Consider the following 27,034-nt stretch of genomic DNA (forward strand, 5'->3'; position numbering starts at 1 on the left):
ACTACGAGCCTTAGTTTCTGGTGGATAAAAGGATTTAGTCCCTGTGAAATACTTAGCAGTCTTCTTAAAATATAGCTGACCAGTGAGACATAGTTTCTTACTAGAGGATCTTTCCTCCAACTTAATAAAAAAGTTGGACCTTTTTTTTTAAGTTTAATTATCCAGATTTACGAATTGCTACCCTTTCTCCCATGGGAGTATTAGCCCTTGTATCTGTCATCTTTTGCTTTGTGAGTCATAAATGATGTTAATAAGTGTGTCCCAAATAGCCTTTCAGATCATGTCTGTGGTACTCCATGACGGACTGCCATTTTCCATACTGTCCCAACAGTGCCAGTCTAATTCAAAACATGATTTATCAACAAATACAATGGCACAGCATGATCCAAAACAGTATTCGAAAATTAAAACTGTAGAAGACTGAAGATTTTGGAAAAGCATAGTTGCCTATATAAAATGTACATTTGTGCAATGAAAACACTACACTCCTTACCACCCCCCCAAAAAATAAAAAAAAAAAAGAAAAAAACAAGCTAACAAAAAAACCCACCAAAAACTCCACCAACAAACCTACTAGAAGATCTAAGTACTCATTCATGCTGTTTGTGGTAGAGATAAATTTTAATGTCTTCACACTCGACAGCAGCAAAAAAATTCATTAGCACACAGTTTCTCACAGTCATTGACTGTGTGGGAAGATACAGATGGGTTTTTTTTTTCTTCATTGCAACAATATCACTAACAGCAGGAGCTGAAACATACTATGTCGTGTCGACCTGAAGCAAATTAGGATTTAAGAATCTAATAAAATTGGGATTGCTCAGTGGTGCAGTTTGCTTACAGAATGTCACTGTGCATGAATGGTGTGTGCTCAGAGTTGAGTTGCTCTGGCAACTTAAAATACCCCTGTCTCCCGGTTAAGCCAGAATGCCAGCAGCTACCCCACTGAGGGTTTCAGTGTGAGATGATACACTCATCCCAAATTTTCTGTAGCACTGAGTGGTCAAAGAGCTGTATGGCCAAACAATTGAACTGACATAAAAAAACTGATAACCAGTCAGAAGCTTAAAATCCACCAAGTTCAGTGATTGTCATGCTGTAACTCACTGTTGCTATATATACCTCACAGATTTAAACAAAAACATGTTGATATATTCTGTACTATACTTAATGACAGTGTTTTTAAAAATCTTAAAAGTTCTTTTTTCATAAAGAACTAAAGTATTAGTTGTATCAATTTTGTATATTCTTTCTATTACAATGGGAAGGAAAGAAAAAGTTTCATGGGCAGACTTTTTATTTTATTACCAAGAACTGCAAATGTTTGCATTTTTGCTTCACATATAGCCGGGGCTAAGAAACACTTAAGAACGAAATGGCTCCCTGTGCAAGTTTCCTAAACCTGACTTGAATTCATGGTCACAGCAATGTATGTACACTATAAAAGAAAAGTTTGGATATAGAGATGTTAATTGCATATATTGTTCCTCTTGTTTTATCCATGATAAAAGAAAATGTGCAGTATCAACAACAGACAGTTGATATAATTCCAAATTCAGAATACTCTCTAATAAATACTGCAAATGCAAAGCCGTGGTATCCTTCCAAAAACTGGCTATCCTTACCTCACTTGTTTTGTGAAGCAGGACACAGCTCACTTGTTCCCAAGTGTCAACAGCTCATGTTAGAATCCTTTATATGGACACAGCTCTTCTGTGCAATAGTAGTAACAGCTTGACCTCATTCCTGTTGCAAAGATGCTTTTTTAAACTGCTGCGTTTAAAAATGTTTTTCATCCACTTCAGTGAACTCTCTGTCCTTGAATTAGCTTAAAAATATGTGAATTATTTGAACATCAGTATCATATATAAACAAAAAGAAATGTTTTTACACTTTTTTTCCTATAAAATAGAAAAGGCGTGTTAAATACATGTTAGAAAATCTTCATTGTCTAGTTGAATGGTGCAGAAAGACATCTTTTGGTTTTGTACTTCTTTTGTTTAACCTCCAGTGTACGTATTTGTGCTTTTTTAAAACTAATTGATGGTAAAGCTGGTGATGCTGTATTTTTCCCCTATATCTGTGTCTGACTAGGCAGTTGGACCTCATTATCTTCTTGTGTACTGATCTTTCCACAAAAATTTAGCACTATCAATTGTCGGTTTCAATGTGCATGGAAAGATTTTAGCTTGTAAGGTTTTCTGTACCTGTACGTAAGATCAATCACTATTTAAAGAACAAAACTCATCCCTGCTACTTTCACATCCTTCACTGAAATAGTAGCAGATCTTATATATGCAAATATATATGAATATTCTGTTTAAAGACTAAAAGCTAGTGTAGAAGGTCACAGGGAAATACAGAAATCCTAGTGATTAACTGAAAAAACCTTTGTGCAGCACACATTTTCAAGGCTGACTGCACATGTCAGTGCTCCTTGAGGGTGTTTTATGGCACTATTTTCTTGTGTCTTAGGAGCTGCTGGTACAGCTTTGGCATCCTCTGCCTGTGTGGTTCAGAAAGCTGTCCCAGGACTGCAATGTTCCACAGCTAATTGCTGCTTCTGTCACTGGATCTTACTGAGTTAAAATCTGGTAACTCCCTGCTCTGCACAAATGGATTGTTATCTTTTCCATGTCCTTTCATCTACCAATTGTAGGACAACATTCTTAGAGTAGATAGTTATATAAGGTTTTCTTTTTTCTTTTGGGGAAAGGAGAATGGCTGGTGTTTTTTTGTCGGCTTACCATGTCTATGCCAACCTTTGAAATGGAAATTGAGATATCAACAGATACTTTAAGGCCAGCTTACTCCTAATGCACCTTAAACCAAGCCTTTGCAGAAAGCAAGTCTTTATTTAGTTTTTTTGTATTGTCTTTTAACTAGTCCTCAGCTTCCAACACTGCCAAATGAATCTCAGAGAGAACCATACATTTTTTTAAACTGTATCCCTGCTGAGTGCTGAATGGTTTTACTCCTGAGGCCCAATCTGAGTTTCAGCAGTAGTAAGCCTTAGAATGTCATTAGGCAGTGTGGTTCAAAACAGATCACTTGAAAATATTGATAATTATTGCTTATTGTGCTCGTTTAAAGGTAAACCGGCAGGGGAAATGAACCCAACTCAAAAAGAGAGATTATAAGTCAGAATAACAATTTAATAAAATAATACGATAAGTATGATTATACAGACAACAATTGGTTTTAACCCACAAAACCCAAATGTATAACCCAGCGCCCTGGGACATGAACAGAGTGGTGTTCATTGGGCCCCCTGAGTCCAAAGGAAAAGGAGAGGTGAGAGTGTTGGTGAGAGTGCTGTTGCAGTCTGGTCAAGAGTGGTGATTGCAGTCCAGTCGAGAGTGGTGGTCTGCAGTTTGGTTGAGAGTGGTGGTCTGCAGTCTTCCTCTGGATCCCACAAGTGGTTAAAAAAGTTCCAAGGCTCCAAGATTGTATATTCTCCAGTTCAGGCAGGAATGCCCAGTACTTCCCTCAGGGCAGGGAGTTCCACAAAGAGCATGAGGACAGGAGGCACCCTCCTATCTCACAGGCCTCTTAAAACCTAGTTTATAGCCTGAGGAGTCAGGCTGCTCTGGGCAGAGGGTGTAAATGCTCTATTTATAACAGTTTCTGGGAAATGGCATGGAAGGCTATAGAATACACAGTTTTGGGTTACACCCATGCAGTGATGAACTGGTCCCAGCCTTTGTAATTAGTACACTTAGTACTCCACCTTCATTACAGCTCTAGGAAGTGATTGAATTCTCATGGATTTTTAACTACTGGGATTTCATTACAAACATTAAAAATACCTAAAGATTTTTACATGACTTTGGAAAACCTCTGAAGGTTTTGGAATAGAAGGAGAGATGTGACATTCTGCAGCATTGGTGTTACGTAGGTGGTGGGTGGCATGCCTTTTGTTTTAAAGAACAATTTCATTTCTTTTTAAAAATTCATGAGTTGTTATCTCTATAAAATGGAATTTACTGAAACAGACCTGGTTATTTCCAAAGCTCCATCAGTCAGTGTGTCTCTAAGGGCTGGGCACCCTGATCCAGTTGCAATCTGGGTGGACAGATGCATGTTTCCTTCCAGAGGAATGTTAAGCAACATGGACAGGCTCTTGTCTGAGTGCTCCTTTTCTCTGGGGTTCCCATGATATAAGATAGTCATGGAGGGTAATTTATCTGAATGTTGCCTTCTCCTGAGTTCAAATGGGGCTTTGGACTGTTTAGATTACGCTGAATCATCACAATGAACTGTGGTATAGTACTTTGATTTAACATTTTGATGTGTAGGAAACTGCCTGTCAATTGGTGCAGTTGTACCTGAAGCTCATGGGCATTTGCCTACCCACCAAAAACCAGACAGTGGGTATGTTTTAAATGTGTAGGGCTCATAGCTTCACCTCACAACAGGTCTTTTGAACCGTTTTTCCTTAAAAATCCTTACTCTGAAATGTGTAGAAGTCAGGAAGAGGGTAGGTCTGCAGTATAATTCTCAAAGTTAGAGAAACATTTGGCTCATGGGTTTTACAATCCACAGGTTTAATGTGCTAATAAATATGTTCTTAAGAATTACTTAACAGAACTGCGAATGAAAGATCAAAAATGGCTTGATTAGTTCAGTTACCTCTTTCCTGGGTGAGTGTTAACCTCTTGAATCGATGGGAACCTCTTGATGCTGTGGGACATGGCACTTCACCAAACTTGTGCCCTCCTTCCAGGATCAGTTAATAACTCGTGAAATAGTCACACAGCTTATTTGATCTCCAGCTCTCAAAAGTCTTCTCCAGGATAATGGAAAATTGTGTTCCTGGTCCTCTCTCATTTACATTTTACTTTCCTCATGAAGCAGCCCCCTGAGAGTCTGATGCTGTGCCTTGTACAGTTGTAGATACCATTTATGAGAAAAAAGAACATTGGACAAAATGCAGTGTCAAACTCTTAACCCAGAAATTGCAATTAATAAAACGCACAGCAATGACTTTCAATTTAAAAAGAAACTATTTTGTAGTTTAATTTTGCTATCACTTTAAATTGAATAAAACATGTCATGTAAGTATCTGACTACAGTATAAAAATTAAAATGTCTGAAAAGGAAACCTAGTGCTGAGCAATCATGTTAATAACTAAAATTTTGACCGTTCAAATTGTTATCCCTTGTTGACCCAGAAGGAAATTAGTTCCAAGGCTAGCAGTATTCTCCAGAAGTGTAAGCTTCTTATTTTGTTATAGTGGATGGTGGAAATGTTTTTAGGGAAGATAGTGGGAGTAGTATTTAGATATTCACCGGTTGGTAAATGATTGAGACAGCTGAACAGATGGCAATAAAGGCTGATAGGTATTGGTGAGTCTGGTGATCAGTATTTATCTGGTATCAGATAAATACTCAGCTATACTGTTTGCACATCCCAGGCCTGTTCAAGATTTGTCATTAAATTTCTGTTGAGAGAATGTAAAGTAAAACCCAACTTTTCAGGCAGATGAGTCTTTCTTTTGACATCTTGGTATCAATGAGTCATTCCATTATCACAGTGAAAATCCAGAGCCAGTCTAAGTTGCTAAATAGTCATGAAACATCTCCAAGTGTTCAGTTGTGAGAGGTATTCATGTATTTTATCGACTGTGTGGTAACAGATCAGGTAAAATGCTGGCTTAAGGTGTCATTTTATTAAGGGATTATCCTCAGTGAGTATTTGTGATTGACCGTTCTTGCAACTGCATACACTGGGACTATTTTTAATAAGATGAGGAATTTTTTCTTAAGCCACTTTTTAGATACGTATTGTGTATATGTTCTCCAGTCAGCATTAGTTCTCAGAACTGGGATATGAGGAATCTATTCCAAGGAAATTCGACTTTTAGGGCAAAACACCTGACAGCAAAAATGAAAAACAGAACCTCTTTAGGCATGTGAAACAAATTGCCTTTTACTAGGCTTCTCTCATTTTCGTTTTGCACGGTGCTTGCTTAACAAATGGTAGTCAATAATCTGCCTCCTGATGGGTTTTCTTTGTCTTAGATCTTCACCCTCTTTAAAACCAGACAGGTCTCAGTGACTACACTGCACCTCTGTGGCAGCACCGATAATAACATTTTGCCCTGGAGTTAGTGATTTTTACAGCAAGCTCTCAAAAATCTTTCAGAAGAGCCTTTCAGAAGGGCGTTTTTTAATAGGTAGCAAAACAGACGTAGAGAGATGAAAATAACATTATATTTATGCCTCCCATTTCCTCGTCTCTTGCTGTGCTTACTCTGCATGATCTCTGCCTGACCTATAGGGGTTTTTTTCATAGTTTAATTCATGGAGTTTGTGGCTGTGAGTATATTGCTTTGCTTTTATCTCATGTCTTCAAGCCATAACTCTTTATCTCCTGACTCAAAGCTGCAGGACTGAAGGCTGAAGCTGAATTGCTTTCTTCTTTTCTCAGTGCTCTGATGTTCTGGAAAGAAAATTTGGCAGAGGTAAATAACTGTCAAGGAGAAAGAACAAGACAAGCCTAACAGATAAAGATTTTCAAAATTGGCTAGTAATTTTAGGTACACTGATTTTTGGTGCACAGTTTGGCAAACAAAGACTCAGAGCCAGGCCCTCATAGTTTGGCAGCCAAAGTCATTAACATCTTTTGGTAATCTCAGCTATCTTCACAGATAACCTGTTTTTAAACAGATGGCTAAATGAAATTTTTTTAGCAAAGATAATTCAGTCTTTTGGAAAATATGATTATTTTTATTGTTTGTGTATTCTGATCTTAACTATAACAAGAAAAGTTAACCTTCTAAAAAAGGTTATTACATTGGTTTTGGCAAGATAGCTTTTAATTTCTGACACTTACAACTCCAGTTCAAAGGGGTGGCTTTAAACAAAAGTCCCAGCTGTTGTTGGCTTTGTGTTGCAAACTGATGGGAGCTGCAAAGCTGTGGCTGTAAGCAGACCTAGCTGGTACTTGTTTAGAACAGGTAAAAAGATGCCTGTCCCAGGAGCATCCTTCTAAGCAACCCTGGGCCCAAAGATCAGACAGATCAGATTTCGCAGGTGCAGAACTAGTTAGGCATGGCTTCACTCCCTGTCTTCCTGCTTCTGCCAAAGCAGGGGCTCCCTCAAAACTGAATTGCATCACTCCTGGGAGAAAGGCAGAATGGGTAGCAGAGCAGCTTCCCCCGGGCATCTTCAGTTTTCCTTGTGCTTTTGAAACCTCTTGAGATGGCTGTGTTTATATAGTTTGGAGACAGTAGTTGATGCATCATTTATATATCTGAATAAAAATTCTTTTAGAATCTAATTTCTGATATATTTCCTTATTTCAAATTCTAATCAGGCAGAGCTTGCCTAGTTTTATGTACTCCTAAGAAAGCAGTAAGTTGAAATAGGTACTGTGGATTTGTTTTTCTCCAAGAACTGATTTATCAGTTTCTGTTTCTCTGAATTTTTGTTGAATTTTTAGGACTTCTCACATGTTACATTTCAGCAGCAGGAAATGATTCATTAGTATGCAGAGATCATTTTGGTCCTGGTCTTGCCTAATAGTACTAACCTCGAAATAAAAAGTTAATTAGAGCGAGCAAAGTTATTAAAAGTGCCTGTGTGATTTAAAAGCTGAAGTCTACATTTTCAGGAGAGTCTTAGGCATTTTGGAAACCTGATTAAATTAAAATCCTTTATGAGGTTATGTGAAAATAGGACTTCAGCTTTAAATCACCTTGGTGATTTTGAAAATCTTACTCAGTGTCTTTCATCATCTCGCACAATAAACGGTAATCCTTCACAGGTGAAATTCACCATTCGTAGCTATGGAGGAGTACAAGGACATCCTCACCTACAGCATATATTTAGTAAAAATCTCTCACAGAACCCAAGAGCACTTCAGATAGCAGTTCATTTTGAACTGCCATTATTTAGAAACAGTTAAATGAAGACACCAGCAAGGATTTTTTTCTCATTTTAGATCTTTACTGTCAGTAGAGACCTGTGGCTGATTGTGTTATGGCTGAGGTTACATTTCATAGCACAGATGTGTAAATCTGATACACACTGACGCCCATTGAGGCCTTTGATGGGAGAAGAACAAATTAAATCATAGGGTTGCTGAGGGTGACAGAGTCTTTCCTCCAAACTCACTGTTAACATCAAGCACAGCAGTACTCAGGTGCCATTATCCACATACACATTGTCCACATTGCCCCATAGAAAACTAGTTTGGTGTTGTAGTACCAGGGAATAAGGTGTCCATATGAGGCCCAGTTGCTACTAAACCGGATTCTCTTTGCTAAATCCTCACTAGCAAACCAAAGACTAAATGAGCCTGGAGACTGATCTGTCTCTTCACCTACTGTGACTACTCTTCAGTGGGAATTGACTACCTGTGCTTAAATTTAGGTAAGAGATGCAAGACTATATGTGTTTTCTTTTAGAAGGAAACAAATACACTGAATAGGATAATGAGTAATCTGCAGGCTGCCCTTGGTGAGGAGGATGAGATGCAGTAACGGGATAAAGGAGCTGGGAAGGATGTGAAACCACTTCTAGTGAAGTGGCCAAGGGACATCTCAAGTCCTTTAAGTATTTTGTTTATCTTCAGTGAAAGTGTGTTGAGATGCTTGTGGTGGTTCAGATAGTATTGAATTCATACTCTTTGTTTTATGGGTACTATCTTGGTAACATAATGGGTGTTTAATGCAACTCTGCCGTCTCCCTTTTTCTACTTGTCTGGAATATCCTTGGTGTTTAAGAACAACCCTTATGTCAGCTTCTTTATTAAAGAATGTGCTGCAGAAATTATGCTAATTAAGCTGGAGTGTAATTATGGGCTAGAAAGATTATTTCACAGTCAGAATTGAATTGTTGTAGATAAATGTGCATTAACTTAATAGTGTGCAGCTAATTAGTTTTGCTATTTACTCGTAAAAGTTAAAAAAAAAAAGATGTAATCAGTTATACAAAAGCTTGAGAAATGAATATATTGCAAAACCAATGAGAAACATACTCCAAATCTCTCTTAATTATTGTTTTGCTGGAATTTTTCTTAGTTTTCCTATTCTGAAATTGCAATGGACATGAGTAGCTAATTAAGATACTTAACTTTATGTCTATTTAAAATATACATTGTGCAAGTGAAATGTGTGGTTGCTAGTTTGACAGTTATATATCTGTAATTCATACTGAAGTGTTTACAGCATCTGAGTGTCTTATACTCTTCACAAAAGTTAAATTGCTTTGGATCTCATAGTGTATCAAATGAAGATAGAAACTTTGTTTTATGTGTGTATCTAACTTTATTTTTTATGTTTGTCAGCCAGCTGACATTTGTCTTTAGTATGGTTTAAGGAAGGAAAGAAAGAGAGTACTTACATGCTTGGACACATACACAAAATACCACATAAAATACTGTAGGTGCATAGTCGCAACAAAGTACTGAAGACCAAAGAACAGTATTGCTTGACTACCATCTGAAATTTTGTGTATTCCAAGTCTCAGACATTCACAGGTGTGAAAGGAAGGCTACGGAACATTGTCCTTAATGTAAATTAGTATCAGCTTCTGGGAAAATCTAAGACAGTAATTTGATTTGTGTATAGAAATTCACATATAGAAATTTTTTGTAAGCCACGTCTGAGCATCCAATTCTTCCATTGACTTCACAGTGAAAGAGACTCCAGTATAAATTAAAGTAGTGGTTAAAAAATGTAATCTCAGACTGAAGTGTGGTGTGGTCTGAACCTCATGTGCAATGTTGCCTACTGTATGATCATCTTTTTTTATGCTGAAATGAAAAAATGTAGAAGAGGGATATATTTTTATGAAACAGAGAAAAATAATTTCAATAGCCAATATAGTGATCTCTCCCCTAATAAATAAACAACACCAGATGTAATATCCTCTGTTGCAGAACAGTTCCACAGCTTTTCCACACTGAGTTTTAATGAAATTGGATATCAGTTTCATTTTCATCAAGTTGTATCAAGAACACTGGTTCCTGGGTGAATTTGTATTTGCCATTAGAAGAAAACTTATGAACAGCAAGTATTGACATGGACCTAAAAAATCTCAAACTTTTTCCACTCCCAGCTCCCCTTGTGCAAAAAACACAGCTAAAAATCTGTTGACCAAAATGTAAAATTAAGGATGTGTAAAAAAAAAATTAATTTTTCTGCTCTGGAGGTTTTTATAGCTGGAGTTGATACTGTCAGTTGAGCACAGAGAGATCAGTTTTAAAGTTTGAGGGAGTAGTGTTGGCCTTTCACCTTCAATAAGGAAATATGGGGGAAAAGGTTACCAAAATCTGAAAAGAAATTAGCTCTGAGGTGAAAAAGGAAAGGTGCAATTCACAGTCTGTACTTCTTGCTGTTTGCAGAAGTGTGTGTCACACACCAGCTAAGTCCTTGAATTAGTGAAAGTAATTGGCACTGGAATTCAGTATATCAGATGAAAAATCTGCCCAGAACGTGTTGCAAGGAAATAAATACCATACGTACGACTAACAACTAAGTAAAATACGAGTAACTCATCCTTTTTCTGTCGATTGCTGTACTTCCACTGGCTGAGGAAAGATTTCTGATAGATTGAGGCATATATTTTCCCTTGATATATTCAAGTTTCAAAACCTCTTTAAGATATTGATTCTGATTTCTAAATGACAGGTACTTGGCAATATTTCTCTCGTCCATTAACAAGAGCAATTGCCCTGAATCAGTACCATGATTATTTTTTGCAGTGGATTTATTAGTGACATACAGTGTTTCACAGTTCAGCTGGAAACATTTCTGTAGAAATACTGTGCAGAACAGTCTACAGGCTCATTCTTTTTGTCACAGATAGAAAAGTTATGTCCCAGTTGTAACCTGACAATGGCAACTAAGGGAGGAGCTAGTTTTCCCCATTCAAAGGATGTTGAATTTTACTGAGGTAAAACTATCGAATATACATGTGAGATGTCTTATGCTGATTTAAAACCTACAGCCTGCTTCTGCACTAAACTCTGAGTATTGTTCATGTATAATAATTTTTTTCTTATTCAGCTTTTCCGTTAATTTTAGGTAAGACACTGTCCTGGTTTCAGCTGGGATGTGCTGTTCTTGGTCTGCTTTTGTTGCTGACGCATCAATTGAGGGTTGGGGATTTCCAGTGTGTTGTAGAGCACTTCGTAGTACTTTCTGTTAGTCATATTGGTCCATTAACAAACTCATAATTCTGCTGGCTTTTGAGTAATTTCGAAGACTTTCTAGGTTATTCTATGGCCCAAACAGAGAAGAGATACATTATCATGGTAGACACCCAGCTAAAAACCATCCTTTCTCCATTTACTTCCTTCTACGAGTGTGGAAGTACAGCCTTGTTTTCTTAGTACTCTGAAAAGTGGGATATGTGTTATGTTTGTTGGTGCTTTGAGTAGAATAGGACAAAATTGAAATTGAAATACCATGTTAGAAAAAGCAATAGAAATACCAAAAAAAATTGCTTCTTCTGAAAGGATGTGTGACAAATCTTTTTTTTTTATTATTGTTATTATTTATAAACTGAAACTGTTGTTAGGATCAACAGAATCCAGGATTGATTAAAATTTCTCTACAGGAAGCCTTCTTTGAGCAATGTATACAGCAGCAGCCGTGGCAAACAGCAGGATGCTTGCAGTCAGAAATTAGCCTTGGTAGCCCAGAAGGTATCCTCTTGCCCTGCACTCCCCTGAAATGCTGTTCAGATCCTCTGCATTTTTTATATACTTGAAAATCTTTTGCAGTCAGCTAACAGTGAACTGGTGTCTCTGGGTTCAGAGGGTTGAAAACTAGGAGTAAGGACTTAATAGTGGCCCTTTTAACTTGTACTATATATTTTTTATTTTTTTTATATTTCCTCTGTGAAAGAGGCATGTAAGTGCTGTCTCTCTTTACCCATGCCTGGCATGAAGGTGATGATATCTGTACTGCATTAGGAGAGTTCCCTAGAATTTCTACAGTGCTTTGAAGATGAAGAGCATGTGATGGGAAATAGCAATAGTATTTGAGTATCACTATCACAATAGTATTTGAGTATCACTACTCATTGCTGGTGGACATTTTTCCTGCCATCCAACAGCTTTTATTTGAGGAATTTTTTAACAATTTGACTCTCTTGTTATTAATTCTGTGAACTTTCTGTCTCATGAATGTCAAGTGTATCTTGCATTATTACATTGTTTTGGTGGTTTTACATTGAGGTACATCAACTTAGCGTGCAGGAGATAAGTTTTTTTCATGCTTGATGAAAACAGAAATAAGGGCAGCAAAGGAAAACCACTAGTCTGTATTTCCCTGTGACAAGAAAATCAAATTCAAGCACTTCTATAGAGTTGTACAGTTTGCAACTTTAATGAATAGAATTAGTCTCTCTATTTTTCTAGAAGATTGAATTGGAATTTAGAAAATTGAGAAAAGAAAATTAGTACAGTTCGTTACTTGTTTGTTTGTTTGTTTGTTTTAATTCAGTATTAGAAATTTATGTAGTTTTTTTCCTTGGCGTTGGTGTTTCAGGGACACCAGAATTGATGTTTCAGGACAAATTCTGGGTTTATGAATTTGTATAATATCTTGAGTCACCGTTAAGTTTTATGGTTTAATATTCATTATTTAAACATCAAACGAATATCTATTCTGAAGAGTTTACTTTGCTCAGAAAGACAGGGAGTGCTGCAAAGTGTTGCATAGATAAGAACTATGCCTGGGCACTGATGTGTGGAGATAAGAGTTTCTGCTATTCAGCAATAAAATAAGCCAAAAGTGCACTCCATGGAGTGAGTAATCATTAAGGAGTGAAATAGCACAAGATATTTAGGATTAATACTTTCTGTTAGTTTAGGTGAACACCTTTTCTTGGTCCCTCACCCCGGCTGTAAAAAGTATTTCTGCAGCTTGTGTTAACTATATGCTCTGTTGAAATTTCCTATTTTCTGCTATTTGCACACACAGAAAACACCCAGTTTTAGTGCTGGTGGTCCCTACTTTCCTGTGGCAGTCTCCAGGTTACCCAGGTGGTAATATGTCCCAGCTTTTCATTTGTGAACAGGAGGGAAACATGCAGTTTTATTGTTTCTTGATTTACCCAAACCTGAAAAGGCTTGACTTTCAGTCATCCCTGCTGGAAAAGTTCTTCTGTCACTGCCATCCAACTCAGATGATCTGCTGGAGCCAGAAGCTTGATCAGGCAAAGAGAGCAGGAGGGAGAGACAAACCATGTGTTGTCATATCAGTTATCATGAAAATCATTCTGCTTAATAACATGACATTGAAAAGCTTTGACTGGAGAGAGGTGGAATGCCTCAAAACCTTTTGGGAACTTCTGTGGTTGTGGTTATTTCAGAAAGTAATGTGGATGCTCTGAGTCTTTCAGGGAGTACTGTGTGCCAGCTTCTTCTCCTGAAGATGAGTGTGGTTTAAATCATTAACATTGGTGCTGTTAGGCTAATGTTTAAGCGTTCTTGCTGCTTTTTTTGCTTTCTTTTTTTATAGCTGCAATATTTAGTTGTTATCATGCATGTGGGGAAATAAAATAAATATCTTCATTGCTAAAGTGCTTCTCCCATTTTCCTAGGAAAATCAGGGATTTGTGGAGTAACATTTGTTCTTTGTATTTTTTTATGGCCAGATGGGAGCAGGACCTCAGAATCTTTTTTCCTCCTATTATTGAAATACAGAAAGTTTTAGGAGCCTCTGAAAGGGAACAGTAGTTCTAGAAAAGAAGACAATTTTGATTTACAGGTCTCTAGAAACCGAAAATCTCTCAAACCTCAGAGAAAGGCATTAAAGTAAATGACTCTGTCTGACTGTGAATCAATGACAGGGTCAAGGCTGGAATCCCCTAGGTCTGTGTACTGTTTTAATCTCCTGTCTATGTTTCCACCTTTCTGATCTATGAGGAAAGCATATCTGCATCTGTAATAGCCATTCTGCCAGTGAACAATATTTCACAATCTCCTGAAATCTGCCCTGTGACATGTGAACTCCTGTAGATGGAGGGAGGCCAAATGTAAGCTGGTCTCTCAGGGAAGGGTTAACTTGGCATGTTTTCACAGCTGTAATGTATTAAGCTTCTGTAGTAGGAGGTCAGAAAAATGTTATGCATAGCAGGGAAAAAGAAGAAAAATTAGGCAGCTTAAAGACATCTTGATATCTTACCTAATTTGCCTCTTCCTTGCATTTGCAGAAGCAGTCTCTGTATATGCAAATGCCTGCAGAGGAAAAGATAAAACAAATTTTTCAAGACTTTTTCAGCTCAAGAACCCCAAAAGAGAAATACCACTTTCTAACAAAAACAAACAAATTGACTAAACAAACCAAATAGTACAAATGGCAAAATTAAAGATGTTCTAAAGCACTGAAGTCCCTGCTCCAACCCCACAGTCTAGAGGAGAGATAACGTTGTACACACGGAAGTAGGGTATGGCTACCTTAGGACACAGACAGCTTTTTTCATAAGAATCAGAAATGCAAACTCCCTCACAGGGAATGAGAGAAGTAAATATTTATAGATCAGTACCAATAGAGTGAAAAAAGTATTTCATAAAGGTTCATAAATACATTTCTATTAAGAAGGCATTTGTAAATGAAATTAGGGTAACCTTGAGCAGATAATACTCACACCTGTGAATATAATCATGTTGTACTGGAGGCAGTAACCTGGAGCTGTGAATAGTATCATGTGGGCCGGTGTCATTAAATAATCTTTACTCAACTGTATCATCCTAAAATCTTTTCCTCTTCAATGAAAATGTTCATGAAATCTACAGACAGTTCAGCTCCGGGCCGTTTTTGCTATGTTGAAGTAGTTCTCATCTTGCCTCTTCACAGGCTCACAGGCTCACTCCTTAGAGTTATTTTATTTTAAAATACAAATAACATGTAGTAATGTAAAAGCAGAATAATGATGCCTTATCAAAGAACATGCAAAGGCAGAACTGCAGGAGGGTATATTTGCCGTTGTACAAGTCAGTTTTAGCCCTTTGCTGTATTGGAGATGTGATTTTTTTTTGAAGTACTGGATTAACCCAGAGACCCCAAGTTTATGGTTCTGTTAAAGACCTGGGACATGCTGAGCATCTCCATCGCTGCTTGGCAGACCTGGGCAAGAATCCTGTGCATCTGACACATCACATCCTTCTCTGCACCTCATTAGCAGACACAAATACATTGTAAAAAACACATTTGTGGTGACATTGTAAAAAACACATTTGTGGTGAATCTGTAATAAAATGTAAACCAGAAATAAGAACCCAAGCTCTCGTGAGATTCGCTGTGACCAGTGGCTGGAGAGTAGACAGAGCCATCACGCCTGCTTCTCCAATGCTTTGCAAAAGCAATCAGTATCCTTAGTTACCAGCTGGAGACCTTTTGGTAGCCTTTTTAAAATCAGTGCACGTATGGATGTAACAGGAATTTTGCTTTTGCTTTTCTGTGTAGCATCAGCATTTTCAGTAGTAGAAGAAGAAAATTCTGGCATAATTCAAGCAAATGCTCAGACGCAGTACATACTCTGTGTTCAGCAGCACCTTTAACTGACTCCACGTAGCCAGTGCACTCTCAGCTGTGTTGCTAACAGTCTTTTGAGTCTGCATCTCTTTTGCTTTCTGACATGTGTATGTGATATGATGGCAGGAGCAAGAACTGCTTTCAATGCATTACTTGCAGTAGCCAAATCAGCCTGAATTTCTAGGTGCTATTAATTCTGTGTCAGAGTTGTTGTGTCTCATGTACAGCTCCTTGTTGATTCTCTTCAGTTGTTCACAGATAAAATGTAGCCTATTGTGATAGTCTAGGCATACATATTGCCGGCGTACATACAGCTTCCCCTTTGGGTCCTCTTACACTCCTGGAACAGTAGTCTCCTGTAATCCATGGAACAGCCTTAGTCACCACTTCAAGCTAAAATCTTCTGCAGAATTCAAAATGAGATCAATCCTACATTCCTAGAACACAGTTTCCATAATAAAAAGAAGGTGGAACACCTTGGTGTGTTCTGGTCAGTCTCATCCAATGAAGATGCTTCTGAGAAAAAATGCACTTTGACAACCTGCCCAAATATTTGGAGTTTATGCCAAATGCCACTTTCCAGAAAAAACTGTGAAGTTCTTGCACAGCTTGGATACTGTTGTGGAAAAACTCACACCACCATCAGAAGCCTTTAGCTGACCTGAACAGATTAGTGTTGTTATTCCAAGGAAATCATACGCAATAGCAGATCTTGCACGTACAGGTCCTACCTTACTCTTTATTTTTGGATCAACCACACAGATACTTTGTTAACATTCTCAAAATGTCACCCACCTCCTCTGATTTACTCCAGCCTTCTGGCTTGTTTCACCGTCTGTGTGGATTGCCTCACTCAGTTTTTGGAAGCATGGGGATGCTAATAAGGGAGATGGGCTTAGGGACATGGTTTGTTTAGGATATTCACTACCGTTTCAAATTTTGCATAATTCTACTTCATAATTTTACTAGGGATTAGGTTCTCATATGTTTCCCCTTTTAACTAATTTTCATGTGGCACAATCTCAGATATTTCACAGAAATAGAGGTAGATTTGATTTTCATTTTCCTTCTCCTTTCCTTTAATCTGACACTTATCTTTGTCAAATACCACCCTACTACTGCTTTTTCTTGGTAGGCAGTCAGTTTATTCCAGCTCTTGACTTCCCTACTAATTGTTTTCTCTTACTTTTTGTTTGGCTCTCTATTTTAAAACATATTTTTTGTCATATAGGTATGCTTGGAGGCATGGCCTGACTGTTCCTCCACATCTATGCAAAATGTTCCAGATACATTTTGTGCCTTTGTCTTTAAGAATTTCCAGTCCTTTTCCCTTCTCCAGACCAATGCCAGTTGACTTCATTAAGTAACCTTTCTAACTTTTCATAATGCAACTAAATAAAAAAAAATTTAAAATAAATGTTGTTTATAGAGCTGCAAGCCTGTTGTTCCTAAAAAAGCCCCCTCTTTCTCATTCTCACTTTTTTTCTCCTATAAAAGACTAGTATAAAACAAATGAAAAATTTAAACCCCTAGAAACTAGTCTTTCTTGCCCTGAAGGCTGCTAAAATTATCACAATTATTCAAGCAGATTTAACTGTTGACAGAAGTTCTTGTTTGTTTTATATAGCTACTGTATTTCATTTAGAAACTTCTAAAAATATCATCATCTTAGAGACCATCTGCTTAAAATGACAGTGCATACTAGGGCTAAATTTTTGAACTTTTTTTCCTGCTTTGTTCATTTTCTCTCCTAAAACTGGTTACATAACAAACTCAGTATTCAGTGCTAAAGGTTTCTTCTCTAAATTAATTTTCTGCTTACATCCAGTGTGTACACAACCATTTCCAATAGGTTGTGTACACAATACATCGGTCATTTGCTGATTTTTTTTCTGGGAGATCAGAGGGGAAAAGTAGAGAGAGCCTTGTTTTCATATGTGTCGAGACTGCAGGTTCCTCAGAACAATTAACTGTACCTTTGATGAAGGGACCTTTTTTCCTTTTGCCCCCTCATTGCCTCTTCTTTCCTAGATTCCAGGACAAGAGGAAGAAGAGGAACCTGAGCTAGTTGTCAGGGCCCATGATGTACTACTGCACATAACAGGCCTTTTGTTCAGTTGGTTTTTAATTGGTTTGGTTTTTGGTTGGTTCAAGTAATATACGTATTGTGAAGGAGGAAATTTCCTTTTCGGGAGAATTTGGTGATAGAAGTTCCAACACTTTGACATGTTATTTGCTGTAAAACAACTAATTTCTAATGTTCCCTCTCATTCTCTTGTTATACAAGCTGTTTTATTCTGGTATTTTGTATCGTCCCCAAAATACTGACACCTGCACTTGGAATCTAGGATTGAAAATGAGAATAAATTAGAAGTGGAGGTAGGATAATTTGCCCTCAGTAAGGTTGGTGGATTTTGCTTTTCATTTCTTATTTTTATTTAAACAAAAATTCTGGAATATGTCTTTGGTTTACTGAGAGCTGTTTATGTAGAAGACAGGTCTAATAGGTTTGAAGAATCTTTTAGCGAGTGTTAACATGGTTAACTGGAAGAAAGTAAATACACAAGGAAGCTAACATGTCAGATAACACTGTTTCTGGGAATTATCTCTGGGAATTTAGGGTTCGTTTATGGGTTTGTACTACCCATTCTTTAACAGAAATAAGTGCTTAACCAATTAATCCCTTCCTTTTCACGTATTGACAAGAGTCATGGTAAGCTGGTATACAAAGAAAACTGAGGTGTTTGCCATCTTTGGCTACTGAGGTTTCTAGCCTTCCCTGATACCTTTTACAATGTTCTCTAACTTTTCAAAATTTCAGTGAAATGTAAGTCTTTCTGAATCTATGCAGGTGTCTCTTGTAGAAGCTTCCAACAGTCTATATTATCTAAAGGTTTATTGGAATCGTCCATATGTGATTTATTATTACATCTTTATGCTCTCTTTATATCAAATGCTTAATGTGAAATTAAATAATCATGAGTTAACGCATGCTTTGTTAGAAGAGAAATAACCAATGAAATTCTGAGTGTATTTTTTACATCCCATATTTATATTCTGAATCTTCATAAAGATACAACTGTAATGACAGCTCTCCATCTCGCAAATGTCCCATATGAGAACAGACAATCCCTCTGTTCTGTAGCAATTCATTATTATTGCAAAATAAATCTTGTTTCCAAGAAGTGTCATGGAGAAATGTCATATTTAAAGTGTGCCTGATTTTACTTGGGGCAGATTGCAGAGATACCTTGAATTGCCTCAGTGACACATACTTAGCCTCACTGCAGCAGAACCCTTATAATCTGGGAAGGAAACTGATGATCAAGACTATTTTTTCAAATGTTATAGCTGGACTCTGCAACAGGTCTTGCAAGTGTTTTTGGCAATAAGCTCCCGGGTGGTAACTGCATGGTAACTGCAATAGGGAATTTTTTCAGAAGTCACCTCTTTTCCCTGATTTCCCTCTGTTAGCCTGAATATGTAGCACCAGATGAAAGATGGTAAAAATATTTATATGGCACTTGGGGAAAAGACATGTGATAACTAAGTATATCATGCAGAGCAGCTGTGTGTATCCCTGGCTCTTGGGACACAAAGTCCAAAGCCATTTTCATGAATGATTTTATCCTTAAATACAGAGGGGGGAAAATTACGTGAAGTGGCAGATTGATTTTAAGTTCAGGTCTGGAAACTGCAAAATACCTGCAGGGACTTGTTCAACATGGATTCAGTTCTTTCATGTGATGCTAATGGCATTTCATATTTTGTAGGATTAACGAAAAGTGGAAACACTGAGTGTTTGTATTTGCCTAGCTGCTTTGAATAGAGTAGAAGAAATGAAGATTTAAAAGTTATCCAATGTAAAAGTGTGTATTGCATAATTGTAAAATTACAGAATCACAGGACTGAGGTTGGAAGAGACCTCTGGAAGTCACCTGGTCCAACCCCCTACTCAGAGAGGGCCAGAGATGTGTAAGGGTTTTACATTGACTGTATCTGGAAAAAAATAAACCAAGAGACAAAATTGGTCATTGCTTTCTATATAAGCTAGAAATTCGTATCCCACAAAGATTGCAGTAACTGAAAAGGACTTTTTGACAAATTAGCATTTCGTAGCAAACCATTTGTGGTTCTGATTCTAGCCTCCATATTTTCATAATGGTATATTATAACTTCATATAGCCATTTTATATAGGAAAATTTATGTTAGAGAACTAATTCCATGAAGTCATTTCTTCTTATTATACTTGACGTATTTTTTTTCAGAGAAGTACAGTTTAAAATAAAAAATATTTTCCTATTTGATTTAATGTTTGCTTTGAAAATAGTGGGGGGAAAAAAATCAAAATATTACTTAGCCATTCTATGTTCTTTGTTGACCCAACTGTTGCCACATTTATCCACTAATAGCAGAATTTTTGATGAGTCTTTTGTGTTTGCTTTCACACAGAGAGTTTGGATGGCGGGATCCAGAGCTTCCAGAAGTTATACAGATGTTACAGCATCAATTTCCCTCAGTACAGTCAAATGCTGCAGCCTACTTACAACACCTGTGTTTCGGAGACAACAAAATAAAAGCAGAGGTAAGATTTATAAACCCTTTTTTCAGCAGTGTTGCTGTTTGCCATTTATCATTACCAGTTATTTATATGTGCTTTAAAAAAATCTTACAAGAGAAATCATGGATATATACCTGGACCCATTTTACTCAAGCTTTCAGTTATTTGTTACCATTACAGAAAGTAAAAAATGCATAAAAATCTTGTTGTCATTCATTGTTTTGTTTTCTTTGGACTATTTTGATTGATTGCATACCATTTAAAAACTGTATCAGTAGTTGTTTGGTAATCAGCTAGTGGTGTAGTCTTGATCTCACTGAAACATATGGGCATTTCCTTAGGGTTCTCAAAGAGACATTTGGGCACTAAATACAAACACAGAAGATGAAAATTAAGCAAAAAGGTTCTGAATCAAAGCCTACTTTAATGTAAATTGTGTGAATAGAGTCTAATTTCACTGGATTTGCAGCTTGAACTGTAATCATTGGTCTATGAACTTGAAATTCAGTGAGGATTGCATCTGAAATGCAATTCAGACATTAATATTGACTTTGTTCTTACCTGTAGCTGATAGGTACTTCTTGCTTGCTTTTTCCCTGTGGTTAATGGGACCAGCGCAGCTTTTGGCACAAGTTGAAACAGAAGGAAGGTGGCTCTGAGGGATCTGACAAACACACAGCAGTCAATTAAAATTGAATGAGTGAAGCTGTTACCAGCCCCAGCTGCCTCCCCTGGCCCTCTCAGAGATGCTACTAGTCAGGGACATGTGGTGTGCACATAAATCTGTGCTGTACAGGCATCTTTTATCCTGGCATGTAGAGGTAAACTGAGATCAAGATCTGCTATTGCTTACTTGTCAGAACTGAGCAGTGATGCTGGCTTGCTAGTGCTTCATTATCCTCACCCTCAGAACATACCACTCCGTGAGTCTATTTGGGTACAGCAGCTTTCCCTTCCAGGCTTTTTCATGCTGAGGAAATTCCTGAGTGAGAAAGCATGTGGTCTGCTGGCACTGGCAGAATTGCACTGGTTGTGTACATCAAACATCTTAGAAATAGTGATAAAAATATATTTACATGACTGTAAAATAAAGGATGTTTGTGCACTGGAGAACAGAACTCTGGTACAGGTATCACTGAAAATTTTAACTGGACTCTCTCCCTGTACTCTTCTCTCATCCTTATTCAGAAATTAGTTCTTCAGTAAGAGAATTGATTATTCTCTGAGAAAGGAAGTTAAATAATTAGAGCAATTCATTCATTGTACAGTCTCTGCTGCCTCCTGTAAACCATAGACTGAGAGACCTTACGTGGCTATCCCATTTGAGGGAAGAAGATGGTTTGATTTTTGTTGCTAATCATTTAGGGAAAAAGATTGTTGTTGATTTGATCATTTTTGATCTCACCCATCCCAGTAGGACATCAGCCTTTGTAAGCTTCCGGCTCGTGAGCTGGAAGGGTGAAGGTAACTATATGAAACAGTAGAGCACTAGGGAGCATTCTGAACTTCTTCTGTGAAAAAAAAGATAACAAATAAAACAAGGATTCCTCCACTTCTTTTGTTATTATTCAGGACTTTGATATACTCCTTACTCCATAATACCTATACTACTATGGAAACAAACCAAAATACTTTTTTTGAAAGAGTTCATCTGAGAATATGCTTTCAAACTTCTGGTACTTCAGGTTTTTGTAAGACAACAGAAAAAAGGGATGTATTGTATACTTGTCTAATGCTTTGTGGAGCTTTTCAGACTAAAGCATCTAACATTAGCAAACTGTTTTATCTCTATCTGTCTGTCTATCAACCTATGTTATTTAATGATAAGTCTCGTTGTGTTTGGGTCATGACTCAGCAGACAAAACAGTTACTGTGTTTGTTTGTTGGGATTAAGGTCAATCCAAATGGCTCCGTAGTATACTTAGGGTCTGCTTGAGCTCTCCACTGAATCAGAATTTCTTGAGGAACCTTTTGTGTGAGAGCTCAAAATCCTGTTGATAAGGGGATATCAGAGCAGATATTCCAGATTCTTACTGTGTTTATACCCAGGCAGAGTAACTTGAGTGGTCCTGTTGAACCTACCTGGGACAACTCCTATGATAACTGTTAAGAATGTGTCTGAATTATGAGTTGAACTAACACCTAAATAATAGAAACTGATATAAAAATTCTCTTTTCTGCAAAGTATTTGTGTTGCAGTTGCGTGTTGTGGCCAGTTCTCCTCTGTCTGAGAATGATCACATTTAATATCCAATTCCTTCTTCATGGAAAGCAGCATTCCAGTCCTGCTGCACATGGTCGCAGGGAACCCTGCCAGCTCCAACACAAGAGGCAAGGAAAAGGAGCGCCAGGACACATCCTGTTTTCTTTGCAATCTCTTTTTGCGATTACATAGCACAAGAATTTCATTTGTTTTGAAGCACAGAAAACGCTGCTCTTTGACCAAATACGTAACTTTAACATAGCAGATGACTTGGGCTAAAGAAAAAAATGCTATCTTGGTGGTCTTTCAAAGAGTGGAGAAAGGACTCACATAGAAATATGTAAGTTAAGAATGCTGCTGGTATTTCACATGCCTGACAGGCACTGAGAAAAAAAGCAAATTTAATTCACTAAATAATTTATTAAATATTAATCTGTAATGTAATGTATATGTATAATGTATATATATATATGTATGATAATATAATAAACAATGTAATGTATACAACAATTTAGTTTATTTACCTGGTTGCATTGAATTTGAAATGCAATGCGGTTGTTAAAGTTTCAATACTGGAGTTATCCGACAGGGAAAAAAAAAAGTTCTTTTACCTTTATCAGTATTGAGCATCAAATTGTCACCCTGCAGTTAATGACTATTTCATCCAGAGTTTCTGGAAATAACTGTCCTGAAATACTTTTTTTTTATTATTCTTTTAAGCATGATTTATACTGTATCACCTACCGAAAAGGTGATTAATGATCTATCCTCTGAATCTGACCATTCTTTCAATCTCCCAGTTTTGTTTTTGTATAGTGGTAGGACAAAGACCTTTATATTCTTTTTTTGGAACAAGGTCAACTAAACTTTAGACAGAAATAGAAAATAGCAGCTGTGACTATAGGCATTTCTGAGATTACTAGCACCCTTTATGGTTTTTACCATTAAGTTTTTCTCTTCTAAAATATTTCAATTTCTGTGGCTGTAATGGGGAACACTATCCCTTGCTTCCTTTGTCCCCCCAAGAAGAAGAAGTGGAAATGCTCTTTAGAAAACAACCATGAAAAAGATACTCACTCAAAAATGTTTAGTCTGGCTAGGGAAACTACAGATATTTTTCCCTTCGTGACCAAGTTCTTTATAGTAGGTGTTATTTCTAAAGCACAAGTTGATCACAGGCATACTTCTGAATTGGGTGGCATCACTCTAAATGTGCCTTTATTGGTATGTAAGTGCAAATGCCCTGCTCAGTTTTATGTAACACTGAGGTCTGCAAATGCCTTTCTCTTCAAGGACTTTCAAATAAAGTTGGTAACTGTTTATGTGAAGATGCCCCAGGTTGGATACTAAAGTGTCAGAAGCCATTTACTTTTTCACAAAAAAACCCTACCTTCTGGAGTGACTTATGTTTTATATTTCTGGTAGAATTTTTATTTTTCCCCTTCCAGCCCTGATCATAGCAGAAGAGCAATAGGTAAATGCAATAAACACTGACCATTGATAAAGATGGTGTTGTTATTCCTTGCGGGTGCTACCACTTCTATGCTGCTCTAAACCATTTAGTGCTAGTACAATTTTAACTGCTGCTCTTACCTGAAAGTTTTTCACAAATGCTACTTCTGAGTCCCTTTAAGTCTTGCTTAACAGCAAGGCAGCTGCTACATCTGCTCTCAGTAGTGCTTCTCATTCTCTACTTTTATTCCCTGGTGGTTAGGTAGTACAGCAGACATTAGAATGGAGTTGAAGAAATTGGATTATTTTTGCTAATGTTTGATAGTTGGTTTTTCATCTTGTGTTGAACAGTAACCGGCCCTCACTAAGGGTCTCACATATGTAAAAGGGGACATAGGGAGGCAGAAGGCTAAAGGCTGTAAAAATTACCAGGCAGCCCATTACAGTTAGGCATAATAATTCTGAAATTCAGAATCTCAGAATACTTCAGTAATTCTTTATATAAATTATTCTTTCATTGATGACAGTGAAGAATGTAACTAAAAGGCAAAAGGAAAGGAGAGAAGTAGTTTTGATCAGATATTTGAAAGCAAATGAAAAGCTGATCAGGCAGAAGAGCACAGGAAGACCCTTTCAGATGGCATTTTCTCCTCAGGAGAGGGCTCTTACACAAACAATGGTGAGATTGTGAGCAGAGCCAGAGTAGCTGCCCCTGGATGCCAAGAAGTAACAGACAGGGGATATAGAAAAAGAGAAGCATTTTAAAATACTCAGCAGAGAACATTTCTTTAAAAGAGCACATTCTATTAAACACAGGATTCATTCTTCCGCAGCATTTTTTCTTCCTGTAATGACATTTTCCTCTTTTGTATGAGGTCACCGTGTAAAGGGATTGAATTGTGCAGTTTCACACGCCAACACCATTTTGCTCTCATGGAAGATGGCAGCCTGCCATCAGCTGCAAAGGTGTAACAGGTCACTCAGGGTTTCTGGCACCAATGATTGCTTTCTGCAAGCTAGGAAATTAATTTTGGCCAGCAAAGTCACAACACTTGAGATCCTTCTCTCAGGAAAATACTGCAAGGATGCCAAATAAAAGAACAGTAACTGTTGAACTGTCCTGCCTGAAGCCTTCCCTTGCATCCTATATAAATACTGCTGGATTGGACACTTTCCTCTTCATCTTAGAGAGCATTGCCATATACTCCCTTCAGGAGAAAAGTATCAGTCCGGGCATTATCATATGGAATTCTAAAACCTGAGTGATTGCATGCCGAAATCATCTCTTTTCCAGCTTGTTGAAATTCATCATTCGCATTCATTTTATCATTAAAATAAAGGTATTTCTACATCTTCTTCTGGGAGTTTTTCAGAATGCCCAGAACCCTTTCAACATGGTACCACCACTTGTTCACGTGTCAGGCAGTGGACATAAACCGTGCAAAGGAATTAATTCACCACAGCAAAACAAGGAATTTCCTATTCCACCATTTCGTATGAGCAGGCAGTTTGCCTTGCACCGTGCATCTTGTGGCATTCTTGCAGTCCCATTAATTTGGGGTGGAATATGGGGGCTGAAGATCTTTTCCCCTAGCCTGTTGAAAGATTTGTAAAACACAAACCTGGAACAGATGAAAGATGAATCCTCTTTTTTTTTGATTGATAGAAATGAAACCCTTTTTTGCCCCATGATCAAAATCCCATCACTTGGATATGCTATGTCTTGTCTCACCTTCTTTCCACAGATTTTGTGAAAGCAACCTTTGTTTTCTGCTATTGCTTTTCTCTTTTTTTTTTTTTTTTTAAATCAGACCCTTTTGATTCCATCTTCTGAGCTGTGTAACCACTCGTGATCACTCTGCTCCCTTCCATTTTATTTATTCCAGCAGTCAGTGGCTTGAGTTCTATTTCTCTTTTAAGGCAAGCAGATATAAATGGTTTGTTTCTCCCAATGCTTTCTGCACTTCAAGCTCTTCTCTATTGATAGGTATACAAGAGAGTATTTATGATAGCATTTCAGTAACTACAGTGCCAGTTTGAAGTGCCTAATATGTCTGCTCTGGATGTCTCTTTATGCTGTCTCCATGATACCCTCTCTCCTCTTATAGTTTGAATTGTGTGCATCAAAGAAACACTAATTCACTGCCTATAGTACAAGCCTGTGGCTGAACATTTTTCCTCTTTAATATTAACTAAAACAAGTGAGGCAGAAATGGCTACATTGGTCTTGACACAATAGTCTAAGTTAACATTGTTAAGACCACCTAAACTCTTAATGGTCTTAAAATATTTTTATTATTTAGAAGAATGCTAATAAAAAACACACTTTCATTCATTATCATTAAAGTATTGTAATTCTATTTCTCTCTTTAGCTAGACTCCAACACTGAATTACTAAATAATGTTTATGAGAGTATATCACTCTGGTTTTTTCTTGCTGATATATTGTCTTTACTTTCCTAATAAATTCCAGAAACATGGTTAAGTATAAATATAAAGTGGTAAGCCCTTTCACTATTTTTTAGTTTACTTTCTGTCTGGTAATTAAATCTTATACTGACAGTCTTGCTTTGAAAAGCATTTCTGAATGCGTTTCTGTGTTTAGTTTTGCCATCTTACTTATACATTACCACTTTATGATATTTATCTCTTCTGATGAGAGAGTGCATGTCTTTGTTTTGTGCACAGTCTTTACATTGATTAAGGCTGAGTATTAATGGATGTCATTGAGCACTGTGCGATACTCCCACAATCTGTGCTTTCTGTAGCACAGAAGAAGTGGCATTTTATACTCTGGGATCCCTCTGGGGTCTTTTCACCATGGTTATTCTTGATTTTATCATCAGGACACTGTGCCTGAATTATAATAACGATGCACTGTGTACCTGGCCTATATTTCACTTGATTTAAGATTAGGAAGATGTTTCAGTTGTTCAATAAATGAATTAATTACAAGCCCCAGAGGAGTGACATTTGGTTAAAGGAGGGAAAGGAAGATTTAGGATGTTAAGCTAGGATATTAATGGAAAACTGCACAGCAACATAGAGGCAGATTGCTGGGGCCAGTTCTTGTCTTCTAATCCTCTGCTCTGCTAAGGAACCCGATGGATGCTTTGGGTTTATTGCCTTCACATTTCAAAATTATTCCTTTTGAAAAAAAGCCTCAACTGGGAATAAAGAATCAGTATTGTAAAGAGACACGATTTTAAAAAGAAATAAACAAGAATGTATTATTTCATAAATGTAATGCAACATCTAGTTGTGATTGAGATTTGAGTTAATGCTAGATAAGCAAAATTAGACATTTTGCTTGCCCTCCT

General features: G+C 37.3%; 1 protein-coding gene across 10 annotated transcripts in view; it reads left to right on the forward strand.

The window, feature by feature from the left end:
• The window catches only part of CTNND2 (catenin delta 2), a 631,056-nt gene that overhangs the window by 447,344 nt on the left and 156,678 nt on the right, over positions 1–27,034 (forward strand). For all 10 annotated transcript variants that reach the window (XM_027724249.2, XM_027724246.2, XM_027724247.2 and 7 more), the window contains one exon: positions 19,951–20,083. In XM_027724249.2, coding sequence (XP_027580050.1) covers positions 19,951–20,083 — 133 coding nt within the window. The remainder of the gene's footprint in view (positions 1–19,950; positions 20,084–27,034) is intronic.

The sequence above is a fragment of the Pipra filicauda genome, unplaced genomic scaffold (genome assembly GCF_003945595.2).
Source record: "Pipra filicauda isolate LSUMZ 115617 unplaced genomic scaffold, ASM394559v2 scaffold39_size4671491_pilon, whole genome shotgun sequence".
NCBI classification, from domain to species: domain Eukaryota; kingdom Metazoa; phylum Chordata; class Aves; order Passeriformes; family Pipridae; genus Pipra; species Pipra filicauda.